Below are 27966 nucleotides of genomic sequence, written 5' to 3' on the forward strand. Positions count from 1 at the left end.
ACGATGCAACCTCTTGGGCTTGGTGCCATCGCGATTTGCTGTGCTCAGAAAATGCCGCACATCCCAAAGGTTTTCCAGCAGTGCAGCAAAGCACTGAACTCACTTCTCAACCTACTGCTGCTCCGTTACAACCCCGCTGCCTGTGGTCTGTGCCCTGGCCACCGCATTGCTCCTTAACCAGCTCAGAGCAAGAGCAACTTCAACGCGAAGAGCTCCTTTGCGAGGGCAGCTATCAAAGGATGGGATCCCTTGGAATTTATGTCAGGAAATTGGCCACGGTCCACTGCAAAAATACAAACCCTGCCTGCTGCAGCAGCCAGAGGTGCTGCATCACTACCTTGCTGATGTGTTAGGTGCTGAATTGCTTCCCAGGAAAAGCTAAAGCTGCATCCAAGCATCCTCCTTCCCACGGCCGTCACCAGCACCAGGCAGATTCCTCCACTTCTACAGTCACACTTTCAAAATAATCATAAATACGTCACCCGAAAAACACGGGTGCGCGTGCCCAGCTGCGGGAACCGGGGGCAGCTCAAGGGCAAGGCTGCGCACGTGGCCGCACAAGCACCGTCACCCTCTCCAAAAAGGCCGATACACCAAACCGACCTCTCTCCTCCGACGTCCTAATAGGACTTTGAGAAACATTTTTAGCAGGTAATGACATGCAGAACAGACACTATTTTTAAAAGAAACCAGAGCAGCTATTTTAAGATGCTGCAGCTGAGAAAAGCAATTTGATTGCGATGGGTTCCAGGTGGTGGGTGGTAAGAGCCCAGCCAAAAAGCAACCCCCGGCCAGACACAGAGGAGGTGGCTGAAGGGTCCCCGAGCAAAGCAAAGTGTCTCCAGGGGCAAAGCAGATCTCGCTGCTGCTCTCAGGTATATGGCTGTAAGGGAAAAAGGGAATAAAGTTGTGCAGGAAACAATTCTTGTGCTGGGGCACATATATGGCATGGCCAAGGTCTCCTTAAAGACGGGAGTGCCAGAAGAGGGTCACATTTGGTTACTCTTTGTTCCCAAATTCCAGTTTTTCTGGCTTGTCCCGTGGCTATGTGCAATTCATTAATCCACACCAGCAGGTTTCCAGCCTAAATATTTCCCCAGCAGAGCACAAAGCTGCTCTCCCAAGCTTGGCATTGCAAACTAGGTTGCTAGAAACATTTCTGCCTGACTTGTGGAGAATTGGCTGTGGCTGGGCTTCTCCATCGAGGACGCCAAGGGTAGCACGAGGTGAAAGGTGCTGGGTTTAAACTGGGTTATTTTTAAACAAAAAGGGTTAGCTAGAGTCATCCCAGGATGGAGAAACAGATCGCCACTTAACTTGGAAAGGTCTGGGATGCTGCAGAGTGAGAAAAGCCACCCTCCTACTGCTGCAACCTGAAGGTCAACCCCAGCCTCAGACACCAAGATGGTTCCCAAATGAGTCAACAACATGTAAACAGCCCAAGGCAGAGGCTAGCCCTGTTTTTTCAGGAAGCTTTGCCTGTTACTGGATGCAGTACGGGTGTAAATGAGCGGAGTTTCATTCTGCAATGCAGGAAAAATCTGAATTTTACAAGTCAAGGAAGAGTTGGCCTCTCAAAGCCTCTTCCAACCAGACAGTTGGGATGTCTACAGATGCTCTCTGCAAAAGAGACGCACCACAAGCTTGTCATGCCAGAGATGGCTTCAGTGATCTTGCCTTCAAGTAGAAACACGTGGACAAAGAGCGGACGAAACCTGGAGAATTAACACCACTGATCTCTAAAGCAGGGGAGAGCTGCCGGGTGCTGCTGCAACCGTTCCCAGGAAGGGCAGGAGCATCTCGAAGGAGGCAGAGCAACGCCTGCCCTGCCCAGGCGAAGGGGGAAGGCGACGGCAGCCTTTGTGACTTCAGGTCTCAAGTATGCGGAGGAGTGCAGGGACAACGGCAGCAAGGACATCAAAGGGACACGGCTCAATTGCGTGGGGCCCCGTAACAACCTGCTCAAAGTCCGAGCTCTTTAGAGGGTTGAGCCGGCATTTCAAAGGCTTGCAGGAACATATTTGACATGGGAGGGCTTCTTCCTCTCTGGGATTACGCTTGCAAATGAAACGGCTTCTGTTCCTCCCCACAGACTGAAGTGCCTGCAGAAGAACATCGTTAGCTAATTGCACTGGCTTCAACTGCTCCCTTGGTCAGGGCTGATGAAGAGCGCAGAGAGGAGAACTCCTGGCTGGGTTTCCAAGCTCCACACCCTGATAACACCATCTAGCCCGATGTCAGATTATCTTTCCTTGGGGATAAAAATTCAAGCACACAGAGGGTGTAGCACAATTAACTACTCCTAAACATAGAAGGCAACATCTTTTTACAGCTGACGCTGTTTATTCAGTTGGGATGCGAAGCTAAAAGCTGGTCCGAGCTATTTTTTTCCAGTTGATAGATTTTCCTGGCTTGCAAAGCAGATACATACTTTTCAAACAAACAAACAAACAAAGATCTCCGGCTTCCACGGATGTTTGGAAGAGAAATGCCAGCCTCAGATCGCTTCTGACACGAGCTCTGGATGCTATCTATTTAGGATCTGTCCTTATAAGCATTTTTTAAAGACCATTTATTCAGCCCTCTAATGCAACCAGAGCAGCACATGCAGAGCTCAGCGACCACAAAAGAAAAGCCTGGCTGTAAGGGCAACGTGTAACATGAATTTCCAGACCAGCCTTTTACCTACGGTAGGCGCAGCCTTGAGCGACTCCAAGAATGAAAACCAAGTGGAGCTTAAAATAAAAACAAAGTTGGGGGGAAATCAGACAGTGCCTGATTTGATGGGATTACCTAGATGAAAGGATCGGTTCAGATCGATATCATTGGGGGAAATATTGTAAAAGAGATGCGCTGGAGCAGAGCCAAGGGTTTGCACCATCTTGGAGGGAAGGTTAAAATATGGAAAGAGTTCTGGGGTTGTGTCAAGGGGATAAATTTTGGGGAATTTTATACAGCAGATTTCTGGAGATAGATGAGACGAGAGCTGCTAATAACAACCGGGGGCTGTTATTGCCGGATCTGATGGATTTCTCAAGCCACCTTAGCTCCAGCAAGAAACGATGCTATTCTCCCTACGGCTCCAGTGAGCTGATCGCCATCATCATTGCCAGCCGATTCGATTTACACGAAATGCCAGGATAAACAAAAACAGGCCCACAGCCACGGTTCCAATTTCAAAGCCAAGAAATTAAAGTGAGCTCGTCCAGCAGCCAGTGGATTTCAATGTGCAAAGGAAGCCAAGCTCCCAGGTTCAAAAGCTGCCCGCAATCTGCACACCAAAGGTGTAGGAAACCGTCCCGGGGAAGAGCTTGGGGCTAACAGCCACTACCTGCACCAGCAAAAAAAGGGGCAAGGCGATGGTCTTGCTCCTCCATGGCTCAAGCCACGCTGGAAACACGGCAGCTGCCTGCCAAAGCGGGCCTCTCCCTGCAAACAAATTACGTTTGTTCAACAAATTATGTCCCATCACCAGGATGCGCTGAGTTTGGTGGGTACATTATCAGCGGAGCACATTATAATCCCCCCAAAAAAGCCAGAGGGAGATGCTGAACCTGCAGTCAGGTACAAAAAGCAACGTTTGCAGGTGACCAACTGGTTTGTACCTCTGCAAAGTCAGAGCGTTTCAGTGTAACCCATCTGCAGAAGAACAGAAAGTTTTGTGGGATTTCACCCTGAGGAGCTTGTGTTGCTTAGGGAGAGTGAAAAAGAAGTGGTAAAAAGCAAATTCCTTTTAAGAAGGAAAAAAAATTGACCCAGCTGTTGGACGTCACAGCAGAAATGAGGCTAAAAGAATGGCTTGGACTTACTGCACTCTGCCTCCAACTCACAAAAGCCCCGTCTCAGACCTTTCCTGGGGGAAGAGCCGGCTGTCTTGTCACTGTTTTAAACCGTGTACGTCTCCGGGGGAGCGGCACGCGAAATGGAGAGCTCTTGCTCTCCCCGATGGCTTGGCAGAGGGTGAAACCTGCTGTGCTGCCTCCGACTGACTGTCAGCAGCCAGCGTGATGCTCAGTCCAGGTTTGTTAGCCCGGCTTTTAGGCTGGCAGAGACTTAAAGATGCCAAATCACAGTCCTCATCTGGAAACCTCATCCACCTCGGCACCGTCATCTACCCCAGCCTACACTCCATCATGCGAAGGTCCATCCCAAACTTGCATGACAGCATGAAATCCCCAAATCTTTCCCCTTCGATGGGAAGGGAAACCAGAGAAGGAAAACAAATTCCTCTGGTTCCCAGGCCAGCCGAGATTTTTCCGCAGCAGTCTGCAGATTTGCCCGAAAGCTCTTCCCTCGCCAGCTGTTTGTGAGGTTTCACAAAGGGAAGATGAAGCAAGCGGGGAGCAGCGGTCCAGAGGCCGGAATACTGCACGACCGGCAGAGAACGAGCATCCTGGCAATCCCAGCATTAGCATCGGATTTGGGAGATGCCAAAGGAGAGCTCCTACGAGAACTGCGGACATCTCCATGGCACGTTGCACACCGGCTCTTTCCCTAAGTCAAACCCCAACCTTTAGGACTTACTGGTCAGCTGCCTTGGATCTAGCATCTGACAGTCACCTGTTTTTATCCCCGAGACGTTCAAAACAGGGCACTGGGATTACAAATGTTTTCAAGACCAGCTTTGACTGGGTCTGCCTAAACCTTAAAGCTTTTAAGAGCCAGGAAAGTATCATCTTCCCTTACCAAAGCCACATGTGATTTAGTGTTCCCTCAAATCTGGCTTAAAAAAAAAATTCCTTGCTTGGAAGTAGACAGGAATTTAGCTTTGCAAGAGTTTAAAGAAAAATTGAACAAGATCCGATTTGTCTCCTCAACAGGGAGGCAAAACTTTTGCAGGCACATGCATCCGCTGCCTGCAAAATACCTCTTAGGTAGCGCACAAAAAATATCTGTGCACCATTGCAGATGTTTTTTTGCAAGTTATGGGGGTATGTAACCAAACCACAGCAGCCCCCCTGATGCTTACACACAGAAAAAGTTTCCACCACACCCTCAGTGTTGAATTTCCACCCTACAATGACACAGGCTTATGGTACAAGCCCCGTCAAACCCACGGCGTCGAACCAAAGGTCTGATTTCTTGCAACCTTTATAAGGTAAAGGCAGAAATCCCCGCCGGGAAGGATAAGTCACCTCCAAGCTTTTGCAATGTCACAGTCATTTTTTTCACCCAGGAAATTCTTACATGCTGTGACTCCGAGCCTGATAAAGCTCTTGAAAAGGAGCAGCAGTGCCCTCTGAACCCTGTGCAACAGGATTACTGAGTCACTCTGTGCTAATGCTTGGCAAAAATGTCCTTACACAGCAAGTTGAGCAAACAGCAACGAGATAAGAGTGCCAGAATGCCCCGGGGTTTTGCCCCCTTATCTCTTAATAGCTGCAAAAGAGGATCCCTGCAATTCATGCACCTCGATACTGCAGGAGAGGTTTTATTAGGGTCCATCCTGAGCATTTCTCACCAGCAGCATCACTCCAAGGTGCCAAGTACTCCTCACAGTGAGGTCACCCCGTATTCCCCTTCGCAATCATCTCACCTGGTTTTGGGAAATGCAAATTTGGCCCTGCAGTAAAGGGTGCAGCTGTTGCAAAAGCCGCCTTTCCCTCTAGGTAGGTGGAATCAAAACACCAGCCAGCAATCCACCTCCCTCTGCTTTCATACTTGTTCCCCCCCGCCCTTAAGTGATACCAGACCCTGCAGACTTTCAAGTGATTTGAGTAAAAGTCTTGACATCCTACCCAGAACAGCTCTGACGCTAATCAGAGCTCAACACTTGGAGAGAAAGGGTTGATCAGCTCCTGCGACTTGTCTTCCCTCCAGGAGGCAAACGGAGAGATGGAAATTGCTGTATCAGACTACACAACGCCGTAATAACCAGCTAATTGTAGGGAAGGGACCGAGGTATGTGTGGGTTAGCGGAGGAACGTGCCCCAGCTCTGCTGAGCTCCACACTTTTCGCTCAAGTCACGCTCCCGTTTTGTTTGCCACAGCACGAGGGAGGCGGCAGAGGCATTGCAGACGTCCGAGAACCCAAAAATTACTGGTGTTTCAGGAAATGGCTGCTGTGTAATTTGGCGAGGTTATAGCTACCACGGGGCTAAAAAAACCTCAACCATCCTTTAAAGAGCATCCTGTGGGCACAGTCAGAAAAAGTCTACTTGACTAAGTGCAAAAAGCTCAACATTGGGAAGAGCGGGGCTACGCTCATCTCAAAATTTGCTGCAAAGAAAATGCAGCTACTTACTGAAAACCTGACGTCTACCTACTGAAAGCCCCAGTACAACACACCAAGGGATATTCAGTCTGGCTCTTTGCATTTTCCTTTAACCAGCCCTTCCCTCACTTGCTGTCTTCCCCCTTATTTTCAAGCCATTGGTTCCTGCACTACGCCTTCTTCACATAAGGAGTGCACTTTTCTCCCTCATTCCAGTAAATCCAGCGCTTAATGCCAAACTCGCTAAATATTTCATGTCAGGAATAAATATTCACCTTTTGGACTACAGACAAGCATGAGCTAGTGCTTTATCATTCCGCATGCCTACCAGATTTAACGAGATTTTACAGCAGATGCTTTGGTGAAAGATGTAAAATCAGGCTATGCGGTGCGAGGATTTAAAGAGTATTTGAAAGCACGTCACGCTGGCTAGGGTATATGCTGCAAAGCGAATATTGCGTATTCAGTCTCGAGCATTACATACATAATCTCGGTGGACAGGGTCCTTAAGGCAAAGGCACAACAGCAGCAACAGCTTAAAGAAGGAAAACCTCAAGTCGGGACGCGTGCCCGCTGGCTGGGATGCCTTGGAAGGAGCTCTTGCCGATAGGTGTCAGCACAGCCTGCCCAAAGCCTCCGAGCATGACCCTTCCGAAGGCTTCTCAAAGCTCCTTCCCAGCTGACAAGACTTATCTAGCCAGGGGATAGCGGGGTTTTATTTCACTGACCCCAAAATGGAACTGGCCCCGAAGGTGAATGTACCTGCCGAGAAGGGAAGGCTTTGTGAGAGACCCGGGAGGAGAAAGGAATAACTCGATATGAAATGACCGGGGAGCTCACGGTCGGACAAACCTCCGTCACGCCTCGGTCCCTCCTGCGCCTCTCGCTGAGGGCAGTGTCTGGGATGACCGCAGCAGCCTCAGGCAGGAGCCGGTTCAGGCTATCAGCTTCCTCTCTGGTGCAATGCATTAATTATATCTCAGACAACACCAATGTAAACAGCCAGTGTGTGTGGCTGGGGCGCCCGTTTGCATATTTTTAAGCCTCCCTTCCCGAAAAGGAAAAAAAATAGAAGGTTTCACAGATGCCTTGGCTGGTCTCACAGCCTCCCGACAGCTTGCAAATACCTTGGCTCCAGACAGCCAAACTCAGACGAGCAGATATCTGCAAGAAATTAAATTCTCCACAGGGCTGTGAAATAAAGCATCAGGAAAAAGTCAGACCCCTGAAAGGAAAAAAAAAAATCCTTATAGAAAAAAAAAAACTCTTGCAAAGTCAACCCTAACTTCTGCTTAGGAAAGTACCGGTTTGAAGGATTGCAGGCCTGCACTTTGAGACCATTAAAAAGCAAATTGTTGTCCAAGCGCCGGCTTTCCGAGGCGGAGGAAGGAGTACTGCAGGAGAGAGATTTCTACTCATCATTTCAACAGCAGGTGCTCAAAGTCTCACCCAAATCTCACACGAGAGACATTCAAGCTTCCAAACTCATTGGGAGCTACTGGATGCTCAGCACCATTGAGACACAACTACTTATTTGTCTATATAAGGACTCCCAACCCCAGGAACCTATTTTTGCAGATCATGGACTTCTTATTTACCAACAGGGCTGCAAATAGTTTTCCCCAATTTTGGTATAGCATGCTTGTCAGCAGTATTTTCAGATGGCCTGGGGTCATGTTTAAAATGAGCATGTACTACCCGTGACGCTGAAAACGGCGTGCATCAGCCAGCCCTCGACAGCTAGCCACCCCGTCCCCGCTTGAGGCTACCTTTGTGTGTCGCAAACAGGGACCAGGCTAAAAATTCTCCGCATCCGTCTTGGAGGCCGATAAAGGCAATAGTGGGAAAAATTCCTCTGTTAATCTCTGGAGGGATCTGCGCCCAGGGAGCTTCTCTCTGAAAATCTAAATCCGACAAGGTTAAAGCAACAAGCTATTTTTCATGCCTTTCTGCTCGATCCACATCGATAGTGTCTTAAGAAGGGCTGCTCCACACAGAGAGACGCAAGAAAGCTTCTAGAGAGACAAATGCTGTACAGGCAGATTTAAAATCCTGAATAAATCCCTCTCCCTCTCATCATCCAGGAGACAAGAGTATTACCAAAACCATCCCTTATCAAGTCTCTTGCTCTATTAGATGTGCAGGCTACTGGTTTTACCACACAAGGTCGCAAGCTCCCATTTGAGCAAGCACTCCTGACGAACTCCTGGCAGCTCTTCTGACCACCTGGATGTCTCCTTTTGAACATGAGCAAGAAGGGGTGGCAGCTAGCGAGCTGGGGAGTGCAACAGGGAAGGGAAAGAAAAACCAGCCTCTTTCAGGGTTGTCGTGATTGCAGCCTACAGAGAGCCCCAGGCCCTCCATGTCAGAGATCTCAATGGAAGAGATCCAGCATCCTATGGGCTAAAACAAACCCGTGGGCTCAAGGATGAGCAGATGCACGAGATCTCCTCCTGCCTGACTCAATTTCTGCACCAACGTACAGATGCTTAGCTCTTTCCTTGCCTTAAAGGGAACTGCAAGTCCCTGGACCTGTACTGAGGCAAGAGGAAAACCCAATCATCGCTTAAAACATCCATTTCCCTTTGAGCCACTTCTCTCCTAGCCTCCTCTGTTGTGTTTTCCCCTCTGTATTCCCCCCCACATATTCCTACCACGTCAGGCCAAATCGTTCGAGGCAGGACAGGAGGGCATCCAAGGGGTAAAGCATCTTTCCCTGCAGAAGCACCACGGAGAGACATGCCTCGCTGATCTGCTAACGAAAGCAGGCGAGCCATTGCTCCGAGGAGTGAATTTCCCACAGCAGGACGGTTTCTCCCCCCAGGTCTCATCTGCAGATAAAAAATTTGCTGAACTTCCAACAGGGAATGGGAGAGAGAAACCACCAGTTGCTTTGGCTTGCTGATATAAAACCATCTTTACCAAGCCTCAGCACCACAGCGACAGCTCATTTAGCTGTCCCCTGGCAGGGACAGCCACAGGAGCACATGCAGAGCAGCATCTACCCAGCAAAAGGGAGCAGATGGAGCCATTTCATCTGATGCCACGTGGCTCTGGCAGAGCTGACTCGCCCAACACCACGAACAGGATCAGTCGTGAGCTCATCCCCATCACAAGCAAGCTCAGCACTCCCTCGGGCAGAGGCATCACCAGCACTGGCGATGTGAGCCGGCTCTGCCGCCGCCGGCCCCGAGTCCTGGGCCTGTTCCCACCTCTGTATGCAGGCAGGTTGGCTTCTTTAAAGCCATTCCCGCCCGCCTCCGGCGCCGCATTCCTGCGATGCCACACATGCCAATGCCAGAGAGGCAACGGCAGCAGCATCCCGGTGTCCCTGCAGACAAGGTGAGGAACAGTCACTCATTTTAACTGCTGAACAAACTCTGTCCCCCACCCTCAAGCTGTAAGAGAGGAATGAAGTTATGGAGTGACTTAATGACCTCTGCAGATATTGGGAGCATTTGGAAATGCTACGGGAACATGGCTTGGGTGCATTGGTAAGAGTAACTTACTCAATGCCGGCTGGGGCAAGGGGCAGGCTGCAGCCAGGCACGATCAGGGGCAGGGAGGAATGGAGACAGCCACGCAGCAAGATGCGGTGCTCAAGAATAGGAGGCACAGGTATAGTTTTAACCCTGGTAGCAGTAGTCCGCATCCACTTCCCATCACGCTGACCAGCTAAAGACTTTAAGTGCTTTAGTTCTGAAGCATTTAAACAACCGCTCTCTCCAAGCAGGCGCCTTTTTTTTTTGTAGGGAGCAGATTCCCAGGCTGAAAGCCTCTAAGCCATACAGACCGCCGCGAAGAAGAGAGGAGCCTTTTGGCTTTTCCTGCCTGGTTCGGCGAGGCGATTTGCAGGATAGATCCTTGCAAACAGCAGATTGCACATCCAATTTGCATCTGTGTTTTAAACCTCTGCGTCTCTGGTGTAATTCATGCAGTGCTGCTGGGTCAGTGGCGGCAGGATGTCCATCCTGAGGGGCAAGAGCTACCCTGCACACAAGCAGCGGTGCTGGATGAGCGTGATTCAGAAGATGACAGATCCAGACGATGAAAAGCTTTCAGAGGTTAAATGCAAACAGCCAGAGAGGCCACGAGAATGGAGGATGACAGGGCCTGGCAAATCAAAGGGAGGATAGATGTGTGTTGTAAACCCAAATCCACTCAGATTAGGCATCTAATCACCACCGCAGAGCAATCCTATTGAACCCAAACAGCGACGGATTAATGTCCTGGAAACCAGCCCTCCATGCGCAAGCAGTGCTTTCCCAACGAGGTGTCATAGCTTTTGAAAAAAAAAACCAAACAAAACAAAAAAACCCTTCACCTGCTGATTTTTCATCTCTTGCCCTTGAAATATTTCACATTTAATAACACAAATTTCATTACAGACATTTTTCAAAACCACCCAAGTGAAGAAAGGAACAAATTAGCATCCTGTCTGCCTTGCACAGACTAACTGAGGGACCAAAAGGCACCAAGAAACACCTGAGCTCCATGAAGCCGCAGCTCAGAGCCTGCCAAACAAGCTCTGGCCTTGCTCTCTGGAAGGGCAGTAATGAAGTTTAAACTCTATATTCAAGGATGTTGCTTCCTTTGGAGAGCAGGGCGTAGCTTGCCATTTCCAAACGCAGCAAACCCAGCTGCCTGTGCACTCCCTGCAAGGTCGTGTTTTGCAATAGGAATTGTTTAAGGTTTGCACAGACACAGTTTTCACCTGGGAGCAGCAGACTACCGCCCCGCACACCAGCAACGGGACAACCCCGACATGCTTCACAGCATTTCTGTATGTACCGCCAGCTAGATTTCTCTAGTTACCAGGATTCTTCTTCAAAAGATGCCCTTTGCCTTTTATTTCTGCACTGCAGCTTAACATTTTAGAAAGGCTTCATCCTTCAGCGTTCCTCGTTGCTCCCAGCCCGAGAGGAGAACACCAGGCTGGAGGATACGGCTGTCAAAGGCTGCTACCACTTTGCTCCTGGTTACTCATCTCCTTGTAAACCTGTGAGCCCAGAGAGGGGAAAAACTCAATATATTTAGTCGGAGAAAGCAATTCCAAGCAACCCGTGCTGCAACAGCAACGTCCCGAAGGACGGCGTGAATGAAGTCAGAAACTCATGCTTTTGTTTCAGAAGAGCAGAAACCAGCTGCGTGATAAGCAAGCTCTGGTCGGACAGCAGAGTCTCCAATGGGGTCAGGTCACTCCGGGCTTGAGGGCTCAACGAACATTTTGATCGTGGTGGGAAAGTCAGGCATTTTTCGATGATAATGCAGAAAGTTTTAGCTTTGTGAAGGCAGAAATATGCCCTACTGCTACTAAACTCAAAGGGCAATGAGCAAGAAACAAAACAGAACAGGAAAAGAGCTGAAGAAAAGCTTTCTTCTCTTCCCAGCTGCATTCAATACTACAACAGCCGAAAGACACCGTACATATTGTGAGGTATTTCCGTCCGTTTCATTAACCTGTTCTACTTTGAAGTACCAGACACCCACAGCCAGTAGCTGCAGTCATAATTAGAGACGTTATTCTGTGCCAGGTATCAGCTTTTCACTCCTTTTGATTCCCTGGAGGCCAGCAGCTATGACATGGCTTCAGCATGCTCAAGGTGATCCCGAGTTTTTAATAAAAAGTTAGGCGTGCCTTCAATTAAAAAGGGCCATTCAACACCGCACCAAGTTCAGAAACACACGGGTACACAAAGACCATTTTGCAGCCCTCCCCTCAAGGGCTCTAAGTGGAAATGAGTTGGGTTAAATTTTGAAAGTTTATTTTCAAAATCTGCTTCTCCTGGTTTCCTTCCTTACGTACACGGGACTGTGTTTGTTTTGCTAAGAAACATCTCGCAAACGGTATCTCGGTGACCGGCAGCAGTCCACAGACTGAGAAACGCTGCTCTAGAGAGGCTACCAGCATGGTCAGGTCAGGATTTTGCAGGGGTTATTTAATCCCCAAAGCAAGGATGTGCCTTAGATCACTCGCTACGTTACCGCAAGGCAAGTCACTCTGCAATGGGAACAGAAGAATTGCAGTATGGGGCCAGAGCAGAGTATTTCAGTAACGAGTCTCAGCTGGTTACTGCTATTCAGAAAAAAAGATGATGCAAAACACAACCAAGGACTGAACAATGTGCACAATCTCAGGAGATCTTCAGAAACAGTGGGTTTTAAATCCAAATGTGAGGTTTCCACTACTCTAACAACTTTCTACTCTTTAGAAACCCCACCGATCCCTTGGACTGCCCCGCAGCCACAGGTCCCGCATGTTAGACGCCGTGCATGAAGGTGCCACACCGATTTGCAGAGGCAGAGGGCTGGATCTCAGCTGCATGACCGTGTCCCTTCCTTGGGAAGCCCAGTCCTTCGCTGTGAGTCACGTCTCTTTTCAGCTCCACAAATCTCACATCACCGAGGCTGCGAACAAGGAAGCTCACCCCGGATCCAGGACCAGCGTTATGAAACTTCACCAACTGTTTTGAAAACTTGCCACTGTTTTCTAGAAGGAGATGATGAAAACAGGGCTTTTTTTGCTCGGGGCAAGGTTTTCGCACAGCTTTGTCAAGGGCAAACCGCTCCGCTTGCACTCAACGACTAACGGGCAGGTTTCTGGCTCTCTCAACTTAGAGAGCCTCCCACCGCACGGGGACCACATCTGATACTACCACCTCAGGCAGGCGACAGTAGAGTCTCTCCTACCTCCTTTGGGCTGTTAGCTTTGTTGACACAACACCATCAAAGGCACCTTCCCCTCAGCTCACAAGGGGAAACCTGATCCTCAAACTGCAGCAGCTCCCACTCAAAGCACAGAGGGGACCTGGGGGAAGAACAGAGCCAAGAGGAACCGACGCGGGAGAAGTTTTTTTGCACACTTACTGCGTCATGTTAAGGCTACCCAGGAGATTTTAAGCGCAAACTTCAGGCTCGAGGTCTCTACTCATTTTCAGGCTAAAGCAGGGAGGATCAGCTGCTCTGATGTGGCTAGGTCTTGACACTGTGAACATGGACAAAGAGGATCAGAGCATCTAACGAAGAAGTTTTGCCTCCAAGCCTGTTTTTATCCTGAAATCTTGAGAAACAGATGAAAAACTTTCCCAGCTCCCCAGCAAAAGCAAATGCAGCATAACTGCAGGGAGACAAAAACACCAGGAAACAAGTTCTGGGGAGCTTTACCCCCCGGCGGAAGGGTGGACGCAGGGCCGGCTGCACGGCCAGCCTTTTTGCAGCAAACAGGAAAAGCGGAGCCATGAGTCTCCTGCACTCCTCTGATATCAGAATGGGATATCACGGCCCGGCAGTGGGAAAACACACTGCGTCAAGGGAAGGAGTGGGGTCTTTCCAGCTCTCTTGCCTTCCCAGGTATCCATAGGGAAGATGGTAGCAAAGGGGGGGATCGTGCTTGGCTGAGGATGATAAAGCAGAAACAACAGGGAGGATGCATAGACCCCATAGGACTTCAGCCTAGCGTTCCTCTCCCTGCAAAGACCTGGTCTTTATATCATCATTCCTTACTTTATAAGCACAGTAAAAGGCTCGGTTTTAAAAAGAAAAGCTTTCCACCTCTGTCCTGTAAACCCCTGGGAGCACGGGTAAAACTACCGGCATTTTTCTCTCTGATTTAAAAAAAGGTATTTCCCAGTTTAGTGTATGGTTCTGGCAGCCAGAGGCCAAGTGCAGGGCTCCTGAGGACTATAAACTAACAAATACAGGAAGGGAGAAAGTCTGCAGAAACACAGTCTGAAATAGCACAGGCAAGCCAGAAGGATAACTGCCTGGGGATACGCTCTCAATTCTGCCTATAAATTATCCGCTGCAGCCTGAGGATGACATGAACAGGAGACACAGACAACGGTAAAGGGCCTGGGTCAGCGCTGATGGCTGAGGCAGCCTCTCCCAGGACCTGCCAGCGGTTTTCATCGCACAGAGATGGAAGGAATCTCATCAAGAGCGTTTCACAGACCCGCAAGGAAATGGGACAAACCTTCCCTGCCACCGGCACAGCAGATCCAGGGCCGAGTCCTGGGTTAGCCAGCTCCAGACATCAGCAACCCCACGCCAAAGCCCTCACCACAGGAACCCCTGCAGCTCCTGCATTACCCATTGCATTAAGTCCTGGGAGTCTCCGTTTCAAATGGGTTTTGGTTTCTTTCTTGGCTCTTTCAGCTGCACGAGAGCTCATTTCTGGGGAGCACCAGGACTATCGCTGCCAAAGTCATCCCGCCTGTGCCCTCGCTGCAAGAGCGGCGTGCTGCAGCTTGAGTTACAGAGGAGTCGAGACTAACTCTTGCCTCTAGCTGGATAAACAGACTCCAGTGTAAACCACCTCCAGTCCTCCATCAGGTTCTCCTTTGTGCAGATAGGCTAAAAGTCAAAGAAGTGCCCAGATTAATTATGCAAATAAAGGCAAAGAAAGCATCCCCAACACATGGAGAAAGGCACCTGCCTCCCAGGGACCACCTGCCCTGGGGTAACACTGCAGGCTTCCCACATAATACAGGCCGTTAATTATCACTCCCCTCCTGCTCCAGCAAGACTCGTATGTGGGAGTGAAGGAGGTGGAAAATATCTCCAAAGTGGCCAGAAGAGCTTGAGGGAGAAGAGTTTAGAGGCATTCCTGTTCACGTTCCTAAAATAGAGATCCTGCTGCCTTACCCTCCTTTGTACAGCATTAAGCCCCACCAGTAAAAAGTGCTACATAAAAGCTAGGCATTAACTCTCTTATTCTACTCCAGCCTAATAAGTAGAAAGTCAATGCCATTGTTTTAGATCTAAGCAAAAAAATACTTTGAAACCTCAAAAATTAGGGTTTTTGGAAGCAATTATCTCCCTCCTCTGTCTCCGAGACTAAAGAAACATGGGCCAATTATTTCTTTGAAGGCTAAATATTTACTCCTAGATGAAGTGCAGCAGCTCAGGCTGGAGATGAATTATCCAGCTCTGATGTCATCTAATGCCTGCAAGTAAGAAAACCCAAATGAATACAGGTAGGAACAAACAACAACAAAAAAGGGTGTTTTCTCCTGGAAAAGCCCTTCAGAGAGGGGATGGGATGAAGCTGTTTCAGCTCACCTGAGCTGTGTCCAAGGCATTTAGCATGGCCCTGGCACCACGTTCCCATTCCCTTTAGGCAGCCCTACCCAGGTCTCATTAGACAAGATGCCCCTGCTTAACGAGGGCGCAAGTAGAGCATGATCAAACCTCTCCGAGCTAGAACCGGCCTTATGGAAAAGCCACCGTCTTACTCTGGAGCAAGAACTACCCTATGGAGTCTGCAGGGCCAGGTGTGGGAGCTCCTCCTCAACCTCCACAAGCAATTAGCCTGCACACACATCAAGTGTTAATCAATCAATGTCAGCTCTTCTTTTGAAAAAAATCCCTCCTGCCTTATTTACGTCTGACTCCCGAGTTTCAAAGCTCTCTGCTTTTGCCCCCTCCAGTCACTATTCTTTCCCAGGCAGCGGGTGCCAACCCTCTGGTTAAGGGCACCAAACAAACAAAAAAAAGCAGCTATGTGTAAGAAACCACCACCGGCACAAGTGCAGGGTGACTCATCTCCTCTGAAGACGGAGGAACAAGAGCGCTCTCTGTTCGGTGAGACTGCCTGAAGTTTCAGTTGCGATCCCATCTTGCTACATGTGCTCATGACAGCATGCAGAAATATTTCCTCGGGGGATCTTCCCATGGGACTTAACTCTGACACATATTCCCACAGGACTCGTTCTTTTAAAAGTGTTATTTGTTAGTAAGGCAGTGGGAATTTGACTTTGCGAAATACCAAGAGAGTGACTGAGCAGAGCTGGGTGCCGGCGGCTGGACTTGTTAACACGACTGCGAGTCGTGCCCCGCATTCAATCTGACGGAAGAACTTGCTGGGCTGCAAGGATAGATGTCCTGAGTCAGAGCAGAGGTCTGCATCGCCCAGTATCCTGTTTATGCTACCCATGGCCTCTTCTCCACCCCTGAGCCGAGGGAGAGCACTACGGCAGGTGAGGAGGAAGAGCAAGAGCTGGTTTCCACATATGTGTAAGGCTGTAGTTTGTTTTCTTCCTCCATTCTAAGTCCATGATGGCTTAATTCTCACCTGTAGGCGTCATACAGTGGATGTGCAGATGCAAAAATCAAATCAAAATATTGAGTTGTGTAGACTGATATCCAGCGAGCAGTCACCAAGCACCAAGTTACACGTTAACGTTTCAAAGTGACATCTGACAATTCCCAGATAACACCAGTATGCAGAAACATTTGGATTTTGGAGGACTTCATATAAGGGAAAAAAGCGTCAGACAAGAAAATACGACTTTAAACAACAACTGAGTAATCCACAACACTTAGAGCACATGAAGCAGGGTCAGAGGGAGTCTACACCCAAGCAGACAAGTCAGCAAGGAGTGCTTGGTGGATGCTGAGCTCCTTTTTTTTCTTCCTACTCTTTGCTAAATGTAAAGCTTTTGCTGAAATGGCTAGCTTAATACTGACTACCCGCCCCCTCCAAGAGCTTCCCCCAATTCTTCTGCTTTTGTCAAAGTTATTTTAGTCAAATTCAGAAATACAAGGAAAACAAGCGTGCCGTGGGTGACATTTTGAGTACAAAAACCAGTGTGGGAAATAATTTGTGGCGTTTTCCTGCCCTGCTCAGAGCGTGTGGACTGCAGGAATGTACCTGTTTTCCCACACTCTCCCGGTTGCTGTGGGTAGCCCGCATGGGCATGTCTCCTCCACTCCTCAAAATACCTGAAGTGGCAGCTACTGAAGTTACTAAAAAAAAAATAAAAATCTCAGCTTTGGGACAACAACTCTTATCAACACAGGCTCTCGTGGCCGCAGGTAAGCGTCACTCATCCTGCATGGCACAAACCAGCACCAAGCAGCTACTCCAGAGAAAGAGAAACAACCCAGCGCAGTGCTGCAGGCAGGAGGATACGCATGGTCTGCAGCAAAAAAACCCCCAAAACCCAAACAAACCCCAAAAACCATGATATAACCTGAAAATCAGTCAGATAATGATAAAACGCAGGGAAATACAGAATCAGACCAGCCAGCCCTGGGGATGAGGTAAGTTTTGATATTTTGATGAAGTGGTGGGGAGTTGCACATCTGCCACCTCTCACCTGATGCCAGGGGCCGGATCCACTCCTTGCTATTCAGGTCGAGTCTCCAGAGGTCGTTGAAGGCGGCATTACAACTGCTCTGCGTGCAGCCACCGAACACGTACATCGACTGGTTAGCGTCATAGTAACACGCACCTGGAAAAAAGCAAACACACAGATTGGCCAGTTCTCTGACCTTCACGTTTTTGGGTGAAAAGAAGATCATTTTCTTTCCCCCCTGGATTTCAGATGAGAGAAAAGCAGACAGGCTGCCCCGACTTCAATAAAGCCATGGGCCAGCTTAGGGGTATCCCTGACCAGTGTAAACCTCCAGCAAGAACCTTCCGAGACTATTATCCCCTCAAGCAAAGCTGCTCCTGAAAGTGCAAAGGAAGCTGCCTTAGAAGCTTGTAGTTAATTAGATTAGCTATGATTAACACACTCAGCACACTTACCTTCTCTAAGCTAGCTCCTATGGTTTATAGGGTCATCAAATTAGACGAAGAAACTGGCCTGTGTACTTAGACCTTGTCGCTTCTTCTCTTTTTCCAAAGCTGACCGTATTTCATCCTATCTCATCACAGAAAAGCACCACTGAAACACACGGACCTTATGTGAGCATCCCCTTTGCATCTTAGGGGAAAAGATTAGGCAGTGAGAAGGGGAACAGGGAGGGAACACGACGCTTGACAACTCCTCAAAGATACCCAGGGAAATAAAGAGCTTTTGGCCCCAAATCAAACTCCGCGGCAAAAAAAACATGCAAGCATCTGCATTTAGCAGTTAGCATCCCGCGGTACCCAGGCATCTCTGACAAGAAGTAAATTAAACATAAGACAGAGCAGAGAGAACTTGCTCAGTTTATCTGCCTTGGAGGATGAGCAAGATTCGAACGTGTTCAGAAAGTTAAAACTCCTGCAATTACAAAGAGGATTTCCCAATTTCTGCATTTCCCTCCTCAAATGCAACTAGCCCTGTTGACTTCGTACGACAACCCCTCGCCTTTCACCTTCTCGAGATCCCTGCAAGGCAGCGGCATCCCTTCCATGTCTTGCCTAACTCATGAGAAGTGGGATGAGTGCCTGATGGCAACACTGGAAGAGCAAGCTCATCCTTCGGCAGCAGCTTTAACAGATAAACTCACACCAGCTCCTAAGCTTGCAAGCCAAGGATCGAGGAGTGAAGGCGACTTCAGCTCCTGGTCTGGGTGATCAGGCAGCCGGTTCTTCTGCATCCACACCCTCCAATCGGTCGGGTGCTGTCTGCTCCACTGACCTGCACACGACGGCAACATGTTTGAAATTCAATCCTCCCTTGACCTGACACAGCCTGAAAAAAATCTCAATTATTGGGTTTTCTGTAAAATTCTTCCCTTTCTTTCTCCAGAGCTTTGATAAAAAGTGTACAGCGTGTTTGGCAGGAAGGGCAAGCTTGTTTCTGAAGCCTCGATCTGTCTGTTGGGGTGCTGCTCTCTTCATTACTGCATCTCCCAGGACATATTTTATGGTCTCCAGACACCAGGAATTCAGCAGCACACATATGGATGGTCCCGAAACACTGAATCCTGTGTGCAGTCTCTTAGTACCAGCCAGGGGAGCACCGGCACTCATCTCAAAAGAGGACTCACTGCCCAAATCCCACTCAGAACCAAAGCATCTCTCTGTAGAGCCCAATTTCATACACGAGCGACCTCAAAAAAAGTCATAAGAATCTAATATCAACCCTTTCAACATGAGGAACGCCTCCCCCGCGATGCCTTGAGCATTTATTATCAAGCCTAGCGAGGGGAAAACCCACAATAAATCATATCCACGCACACATGTGCCAGCGCATAGTAGAAAGCTGCAGTGTTTTATGCTCTGGGAACACTGAAGGGTACCAGCCAGGGCTCAGAGGGAGCAGGAGTCATTGCCCTCGCGATGACAAGCAATATATTGCCCAACACGAAAAGCAAGAGGAAAAGTCAAAGTTCAGGCGGGCAGCCCACAGTGCAGGGCAGCATCTGGCCCTGGGCCCGAGACTGAGGTGAGAAGCACTTGTGATTATGCAGGAGCCCCTCTGCGGAGCATCTTCAGGTTGAGGACCACGTGCTGTCATAAATAACCAGCACAAGGGAAGCGACAAAATGAAGGATTAGCACGCAAGTACAGCGGCTTTGATAAAAAGCACCAATATTTATTCTGTACTGAAGCAAAAGCGGAGGTAGATGCATGGCAGGGGTGCGAGTTGCACCGTTCCTTCCCTCTCTCTCCATCACATGTTATAGACAGCTGTTCACCAGTTAAAAAATAAAAATAGACCTGACAGGACATGGGACTACTCCGGAGCTTGTACAGATATAAAGGCTTTTTTCTTTTTGAAACTGTAGCAAGAAAGAAAAAAACACCTGAAAAAGGAGCATCTGGAGTGAAGGGCTGATAACCTACTTTTGGTAGCAAGAGAAAATGATTCAGAGCAAATCCCCACGAGAAGTCGACCCTGTTTCCAGCTTCGCTCTAGACCAGTACAAGCACGTCCCTGGTTTCCAATGATCCAGCCCCGCAGCCCTAATTTTGCAGGCTGGAGGTATGTATTTCCAGCATGAAAGAGCTCTTTAACGCAGCCCACCCATACATACGCCAGCGATATTAATCTCGCCGCTCTGAATGAATCGCAACGCTGTAAACCGGCACATTCAAGCGCCCGCAGACAATACCGTGGCTCAGCGGGGGATGCGATGACACCCGGTGGCCTTTGCCGAAGGTCCCATTGTCTGACCTGGGGCTTGTCATGCAGATCCCCGATTGAAAAGCCAGCAGCCCTCACGCCCTTGGCTTTTAGTGACAAGTCCAGGGCGCTTTGCTGACCACACAGCAGGACCGGGGGAGCTGGAGACATGGATGTGCTCGTAGGGTGAGACCACCCAGCTCTCCCCCGCGTGCATCCACACGACGTCCTTACGTGCAACTGAACTGCCTTCATCTCAACCCACGTCTTGCTAAACTGTGTAATACACACCTACACGCCACAGCACATCGCTCCGGAGCTCTCTCTGGGGTGGAGGATATATAAATAGTGGTGTAGTGGATTTACCCGGGATGGGATCAAGGAAGAAATAATGATTAAGAGCATTTTTATAGCTTTACCTACTCCTTAAGATTCGACTCAATATCATTTTTACACAGTAAGACCCCTTGTAAGCTGCAACATCACCTCCACCCGGGAAGGCACCAGCCAGCGCTTTGCACCCCAAGTACGTGCAATTAAAACCTGGTGCAAAGCAATGCTACGTTTTTTCTACTTAACCTTTCTTGAAAGGCTTAGTTGCCTTAGAAATCTAATCACCACCTAACCCATGACAGGTTGAGAGCCTACTGCCTCCTCCCCACGCCAAACCCTTGGCAAGCACGGCTTTCACACAACAGCACAGCTCATTTATTATTTTTGAGGGGAGGTGGCAGCATTCTTCTCCTCTATTTGGATTTAAAAACCAGGCCAGCCAGACAGGCACCATGACGTCCACACGGCATGTATTTTAATCCTAGACCAAAATAATTTAAACTGTGCTTTCCTACTTCTTCTTAGCAAGCCATTTAAAGCTTCTGAAGCAGAGGAAGACAGATCAGTTTGGGAAAAAAAATTTAGAAGGGAAAAAAAATTTAGAAGGGAAAAAAAATTTAGAAGGGAAAAAAAATTTAGAAGGGAAAAAAAAAAGCACAAGTGAAAACTCTGGTTTATGCCAGCCTTGCAAAGGTGTAGAATAAAAATCAGGGGAGGAGGATGCAAGTCTCTGGTGCCTTTAGTTCTTTTTTGGGTGGACAACAAGCAGCTGGAGACTACTGGATGGATTTTCAGGTTGTTGTTTTTTTTTTTTTTTTTTTAAACACTTAAGTCCTGGTAAAATTCAGTGTGTCCCAGAGTTTTAGTATTGTAGAGATGGTATATCTTTGTAACCGGAAATTAAAAGAATAAATATTTCTGATGTTTGAAGACACTGATACCCAAACAGACCACAAAGCCAGCTTGTTTTGAACGCAGTCCTGTTTCCCCTCTGTGCTGCATAACAAAGCATCAGAGACTTTCACCCGGAGCACAAGATAACCGAAATAAAGATCAACTGGGAAGGGAAAACTGAATGCAAATACATGCCCTTTGCAATAATTAAAGGGCATTGACTTTTTAAACTTCGAGTACATCAAATAAAGTAACCCATCCAAGTTCAAAGGTCGTATTCCCCATCAGAGAGAGTGGAAAAAAGTCAGCTTGGCTATTGAAATCCCATTGCTGCGCGGCCCTCAGCTGAAAACAGCACCGCAGCTTTGTAGCTAAAGGTTGACAGCCCAGGAGGACCCTGCCAAGCCGATGCTGCAAGCGTCGTACGTTGAGCTGCTGGCACCGCTTCCTCCAACATGGGGCTGAGTTTTGGAGGTAACCTCTCCGCGCCCAACCGCGCTTGGCATGAGAGCCAGGAGGATGGCGGCGCCGAGGAGGTAGGGCTGCAGATGAAAGCGCCCGGTCCTGCTGGCTGGCACAGATGTTTACACCAACTATGCCGCAAGTTGTGGCACGATAAAAATGCTCCAGATCTCAGAAAACTCAGCTCTGCAACTGCCTCCATGTCTTCGGGGGGCGGGGGGGGAATCCCACATCTATCCCCCTGTTCTCTAGAACACTATTTTCCTGCGCCTTGCAGTCCAGGGACTCAGTGCAGCCAAAAGGGAGCCATGTATTGGGCAAAGCTGGGTGATTTGAAGAGCCGTAGCTCCGGTAGAAAAGCAGCCCATCCTGTAAAACAAACAACATTCCAGCTTCTACCTCTCCCTTGCCTCTCAGGGTAAACCCATGAAATTGCTTTAATTAGTCATCATGTTGGTGCCATGCTCCCCAGACTGCATGGAAAAAAAATAATCAGTATTTAAAATTAGTCACTCTTCCATCAAAGGATCAATATTTCTGGCACAACGGTCAGCATTCCTCTGCTGCTTTTCTGTTTCTGCATTCCTGCGCCTTCTGACATCACTTTCTGATTGCGGCCAGTTATTTAACCACATGAGTCATTGCCCTGCTATGATATTTGTAGGTTTGTATGTTAGGGCTAAAAAAGAATTAGATTACTACTGCAAACATTATACCTGTTGTTCAGCTCAAAAACCTATGCATGAAGTATTTCTTCCAGTAAGCTTGTAAGTTTACATCTAAAAAACAGCATTATTGATATTGTATGATGTTCTGCAGCTTCAATCAAATCCTTTAGAAAACCTACAGCTCATCCATAAAGTTTGTTATCAGTTGTTGTATGATCAAAGACCTTGCCAAATGCTCCCTCCCCATGAGACAACAGTAACTTCCACTAATTATTCCTTATCAAACAGTTTTTCTATTACTCCCTTCAGAATTGACAGAAGACATAGTGACCTCTATTTAAAATTCTTTCGCTTGTCCTTAAATAGTTCTAATAAATGCTGGAAAAGAGATTCTAGCCGCCTCTTTGATGCCAGCTACTGTTGCCTGTTGACTTCAAATGACTCGTGCCTGGTAGATGACATCTTCCCACAAAACCTGGCAAATCACTAACCCCTAAAAAAGGGGTTTGTGAGTCCTCCCTCACTTCCCCCCTCCCCAAACCTCCTGTTCTTACTTCGCCTCGGCTCACCACATCTTAGTATTGTAGGTCAGTTTTACAGATTCAGGTTGAATTTTCACTTTTAATGATTTGTAGCTTCAGTTTAATATTGGAATCCACCCACAAACATGCAACACTGTTGTAGGGAAAGCAGATACCACAGATCTGGAGAACTGCTTAAAAAAAAATCAGTTTAAGTCAGCAAATAAATTAATCCAGATTAGCTTTCTGCACATAAAGTGCATTAATAACGCTTCTGTAGCGACCGAGGGCTGACCAGAGCCAGGACACTGTCAAATAGCGAGGCTAATACAGATTACATGCTCCAAGGGCAGTGGCTCTAGTAAGACAACTCATTTTGGATCAAGTATAACAGCGGCACACTCAGAGGAAGCCCCCGGTGGGCAGCAGAATAAATTGAAGAGCACACAGTGGTCTTTCGTGCAATATTTGGCCCTTTTTCAGGTAATTTCTAGCCAGCCTTAAAGCTCACCAGTTGCAAAAAGGCTGCAAATATTGAGGGGAAAACACATGCAAATCTGAAAGTCATTAGTAATCACTTCATTAGCATGGTTGCTTAAAAACAAGCTATAAACTGTGGTGCCTCTTTTATTCTTTAGGAGGACAAGGAAATCTTTGAAAAGCACAATGACTTCACCAGAGCTTCCTGCAGTCTCTCCTGGACTTGTCTTAGCAGGAGGCTGCGCATCGGTTGCTTCATAAATTATTACTTGGGAATATGAAAATTTTATGCCTGCTTGCTCTTGGAATCGCACCGCTTACACCATGTTTATTTACCTTTAGAAAAATGAAATTGGCTCCCTGGAAGAACCACCTCCTGGAGGGCTCAGACCCAACGACGAAGCCACAAGGACTGAATTTTTGTCATATTTGACTACGTCGCCTGGCAGAGCAGGCTGAGGCAGCTCGATGCTGTTGCAGCACAAATAACAACTTTTATTTAAGTATCTTTCCCTCAGCAGGAATGCTTTTTCTGTTCTCTTCCAGAAACTTGGAAGCGGGGCAAAAATTCGCCCATACATGAAGCAGCGTTGTTGGCTGAATTGCTTACTTCTATCAGTAAATACGCTTGCCTCAACACTTCTCACATGCAGCTCTGTATTTTATTTTGAAGCAAGCCACACTCAGCCTCCTCCAATTGTATTACAGATGTAGAAGATGACCTGCTGTAAAAGCAGCCAGCGTACATCCCTGAGCACTGCGGGTATGCAAACTCATTGGCTTTGATGGTAATGACTTGAGTCTAGTGGCTAAGCGAGGTTTCTATTGACAGGGACACAAAGCTCAGACTCGAAGAGGAACTGCGGAAAGAAGCCTGCGTGTAAAATTTGCAAAACCAGAAAGCAAAAATCCCACCCCAGCTCCATTAACATTTCCTAGGAGCAATGAGCCAATAACCACGACAAGCAGCTACTGAATCCCTATTCTTGTGCAAAGTGCTGGTGTTGGCAGAGCTGTGTGTTACACCGACGGGTGGAAACTGCCGCAGTGACAGGCACATGCGGCACTGCTAGATTCCAAGTGACACCTTGCAAACCCCTCGTTACAGCTTTCCGTTGCAAATCAGAGCTGAAGAGGGGCGAGCAGAGCTTTTCCCAGCAGCTACTTACTGTGTGAGAAGCGTTGTGTGATGGGGGTTCCAGGGTAGGGGTAAGTGCGACTCTCCCACTGAATATTTCCTTCTTGCACTGCTTTGATAAAGCCGTGATAACACTGATGGGCCACACCTAGGGGAAAAACAAGATGTCAGCAAAATTGGGGCATGTTAGGAACAAACCATGCCTGCACAGTTGCACAAGCAGCATGACAGCAATTATAAAGAACTCCTGTATTTAGATTATAAATACGCTGGTGGAAATTCAGAGGATTAAAGAGAATAAAGAATAGGGACTCTGCAAATGTGGAAAATCAGCAACGTTCACTGAACAGATTCACTACACTTCCGATATCTGTCAGCTCGAGCTTGGTAAAGCAAAGCCTTTGTGAAAGGTAAGCATGTGCGATGCCTTCGCAGAGCTGTTTTTTACCCTTCTCTGCTGCAACACAAGCCTGCTGTCCCCTAATCACACCCCCAGAGGAGCAGCTGCCCTTCCTTTAATGGACCTTTGAGGACAAATAACATGCAATAATGAATTTTTAAGAGTGTGCACGCAGCTACTGCGCAGGAATCTAAAATAAATAGGAGAGGAGACATCGGTGATAAAAGTCAGCGTGTCTTAGGTGAAAATATCCCTTCTTAGCTGTGCGAGGGAGTGGATTTAGCTGACAACAGCTCCTCTGCAGAGCAGGCCAGCCCCAGAGCTGCAATTAATTCTGTGTATGGAGTACGTGTGTGTCGGTTTGTGCCGAGGGGGGCCAGAGACTGCTCTCCGTGGAAAGAACAAGGGTCTGGTGAAGATTTATGACTGCAGCAGCTCAGCAGATGCTTGGTGGCATCCGCTATGCTATGGCAGCCCTCACACTGAGGATGCCACAACCTGCCAAGATTTTTTCCCAAGGATTTGCTTACTGAAAGCCCCGTGCCAGGAACACCTCCAGCAAGAAGTCACACTCCGGGATATAAAGCCGGAAGTTTTTAAAAAAATGAAGCTCAGGGTCCACAAGCAGCTGGTCCCCGAGAGTCACGCGGGAAATGTAATCCGAACTATAGGATTTCATAGCAGATGTATCCTGATAAACAGGAAAAATTAACCAGAAGAAAACAAATCAAGTGTTTACCTCAACTGACCTCTCTGCTTTGTGGTGAGCAGGTTAGCAATTACACTCCCTTTTTTTGCTGTAATTGCCACAAAAATGGCACAGCTGCCCAGCACCACTCATCCCCTGAGACTTCAGACTCGGACAACTCACTCCAACACCATGTTGCGCCTCAGGCTGCTCATCCCTTCCCTCTGCTCCAGGGATGTTTCCCACAGTCTCTTTTGGGGTGAATCACCAGGTGCTTGTTCATTCCAGCTGCATCCTTTGCATCTCTTAAGGCCACTCCAGGAACAAGCATGCGTGAGAAAGTACACCCAAGCAGCGACTCAAGGGCTGCGGACACTTGAAAAGCCTTTCAACAGGGTGCGGGCTGCTGCTGACCCAAAATTATGCAAAAAGAGTAATTTTGTGCAATGCTTGCTTCTGAAGTAGGTGTGGTTTTTTAACCTCCAGCCTGTTAAACTCTGGGCAAGGCAGAAAATGCCTGGAATCTGAGCAATGCTTTCACATCTGCAGAGAAGTCCACAAATTAGACATCACCCCACACGCCTGCCAAAGGCGTTTCACACCTGACACCCGCTCTGCATGTTCCAGAAGAAACAAATTACCCTCGTGCAGCAGCGTGCCTCATTTCCTACAGATTTAACTGTGGTCTCCTCTTAAACTGCATGTTTTTTAATGAAGCTTGCAATCAAAACGCATGTCCCCAATGGAAACATAACAAATCATCCAATGTATTAAAAAAATACTGAAGCAAATAGCTTTGCTTGTCTCTTTTTTTTGCTTGTCCAAACTTTACCTACCTATTAGTCATATCATATGTATCTAGCATTAAAATATCCCCATAAGGCTTCAGAATTAATGCTGCACGGAGGCAAAGTGAACTATCTGTATCTCAGGGCTACTCTTTCAGGAAGTCTGAATATGTAGATCCATATTAATGTAGATTTTATATACCACTTATCTTCAGCAGAGCGGTAAGAACCAGACACGGTTTTATTTCGAGCCGAAAGCATAAGCTTTGGGAATGTTAATTACTGAGCAAGATGCAAACGAAGCACAATTACAGCCACATTAGACATGGGACACCGGCAACAGGGGCTGCTGTGTGGTGGAGAGGAAGCCTGAATGCAAGGTCAACAGCGCTGCACGTCAGCAGCGCACACGGAGCATTCAAAAGCAACCTAAGTGAGCTGCTCTGTCATGGGGGTTTTGGGGTTTCACTCTTTTAAACTACAAAAGAGGCGGAGGAGCTCAATTCTGCATCATTATTAGCAGTGCCTTCAGCAAAGCAAGTGACCCGACGGCTGCAGCTATTTTTCTGGCATTTTGCAGTTGAATTTCTCAGTTTGAGGGGAAAACAACAGGCAAGGCTAAAGCAAAGCAAAGAGCAGCTGGGATGTGAATCTGTGTTCCCACAATCAAAAAATGCACTCTCACTACAGCTGTTGTACCTTTGATTAGTCGATACCACTGTTTGCAGACAAGGGCAGCAGTTTTGTGCTCCTGATAGGGTGAAAGGAAGGAGAGGATATATTCCAAAACCTCTTCTGGGAGCTCCAACATTGATCTGTTATGCCTGGTCTCCTCGACCTCCAGCTCAGCATGCGGCTCATCGTCTTGCTCCATCGTTCCTTCGACCACAGTGTCTTCTGGATCCACGGCCATGAAACCATCATCTTCACTGTCCGAGGAACTGGCCATGGCATTCCACTTCACAGCTTCATGAGAGGAGAAAAAAAAGACAACAGTAAGGTCACAAAGAAAATTAATAGCATCAGAAATGCATCTGCAAGCTGTGCACATTACACCAAAGGTTATCAAGCTCTACCCCTGCAAACTCCAAGTCGAGGACGTGGTTTCTGCAAAGCTTTGAAGCAGGCTGCACGTGGTTTAGGAACAAGCCGTTCTCCATCGGTGCAGAATTTTCCCAGGCCACTTCATCTCTCACTGCTCTCAGCCCTACCATCGCCTACAGACGGTACCAGAGAGAGCAAAAAAATAAACCCGCTGGAGGAATTACAGGTGTTCAAACCCTTGCTCCCTCGCCAGGCACGAGAAGGCATCACGCTGCCGCACTGGTGGCCCCGGCTGGTTTGCACCAGAGGGCCAGACAGCGATGGGGAAAGAGATCCCCACCGAATCCAGAGCAACCCAAGGCGAGACAGGATCGAATCGACAGCTTTGCAGCCCCTCCTCCCCTGCGAAACCAGTTTTGCCAGCCAGCCTGCTTTACCCCAAGCAACTTCTCAGCAGCACGCAGGGGGGAAAGAATCCCTGTCTCATTCTCCCTTAACACCCCCCCTTTTTCCTTTTCTTTTATTAAATACTTGCCCACAGTTCTTACTGAC

General features: G+C 48.1%; 1 protein-coding gene across 1 annotated transcript in view; it reads right to left on the reverse strand.

Moving 5' to 3' along the window:
* FBXO42 (F-box protein 42) overlaps positions 1-27966 on the reverse strand; it is a 50192-nt gene that overhangs the window by 7179 nt on the left and 15047 nt on the right. Inside the window, exons 2-4 of the mRNA XM_072884002.1 lie at positions 27070-27336; positions 24526-24642; positions 17314-17448 (exon numbers count right to left, since the gene is read on the reverse strand). Coding sequence (XP_072740103.1) covers positions 17314-17448; positions 24526-24642; positions 27070-27319 — 502 coding nt within the window. The 5' untranslated portion in view covers positions 27320-27336. The remainder of the gene's footprint in view (positions 1-17313; positions 17449-24525; positions 24643-27069; positions 27337-27966) is intronic.

This window comes from Ciconia boyciana, chromosome 19, assembly GCF_034638445.1.
Source record: "Ciconia boyciana chromosome 19, ASM3463844v1, whole genome shotgun sequence".
NCBI lineage: Eukaryota > Metazoa > Chordata > Aves > Ciconiiformes > Ciconiidae > Ciconia > Ciconia boyciana.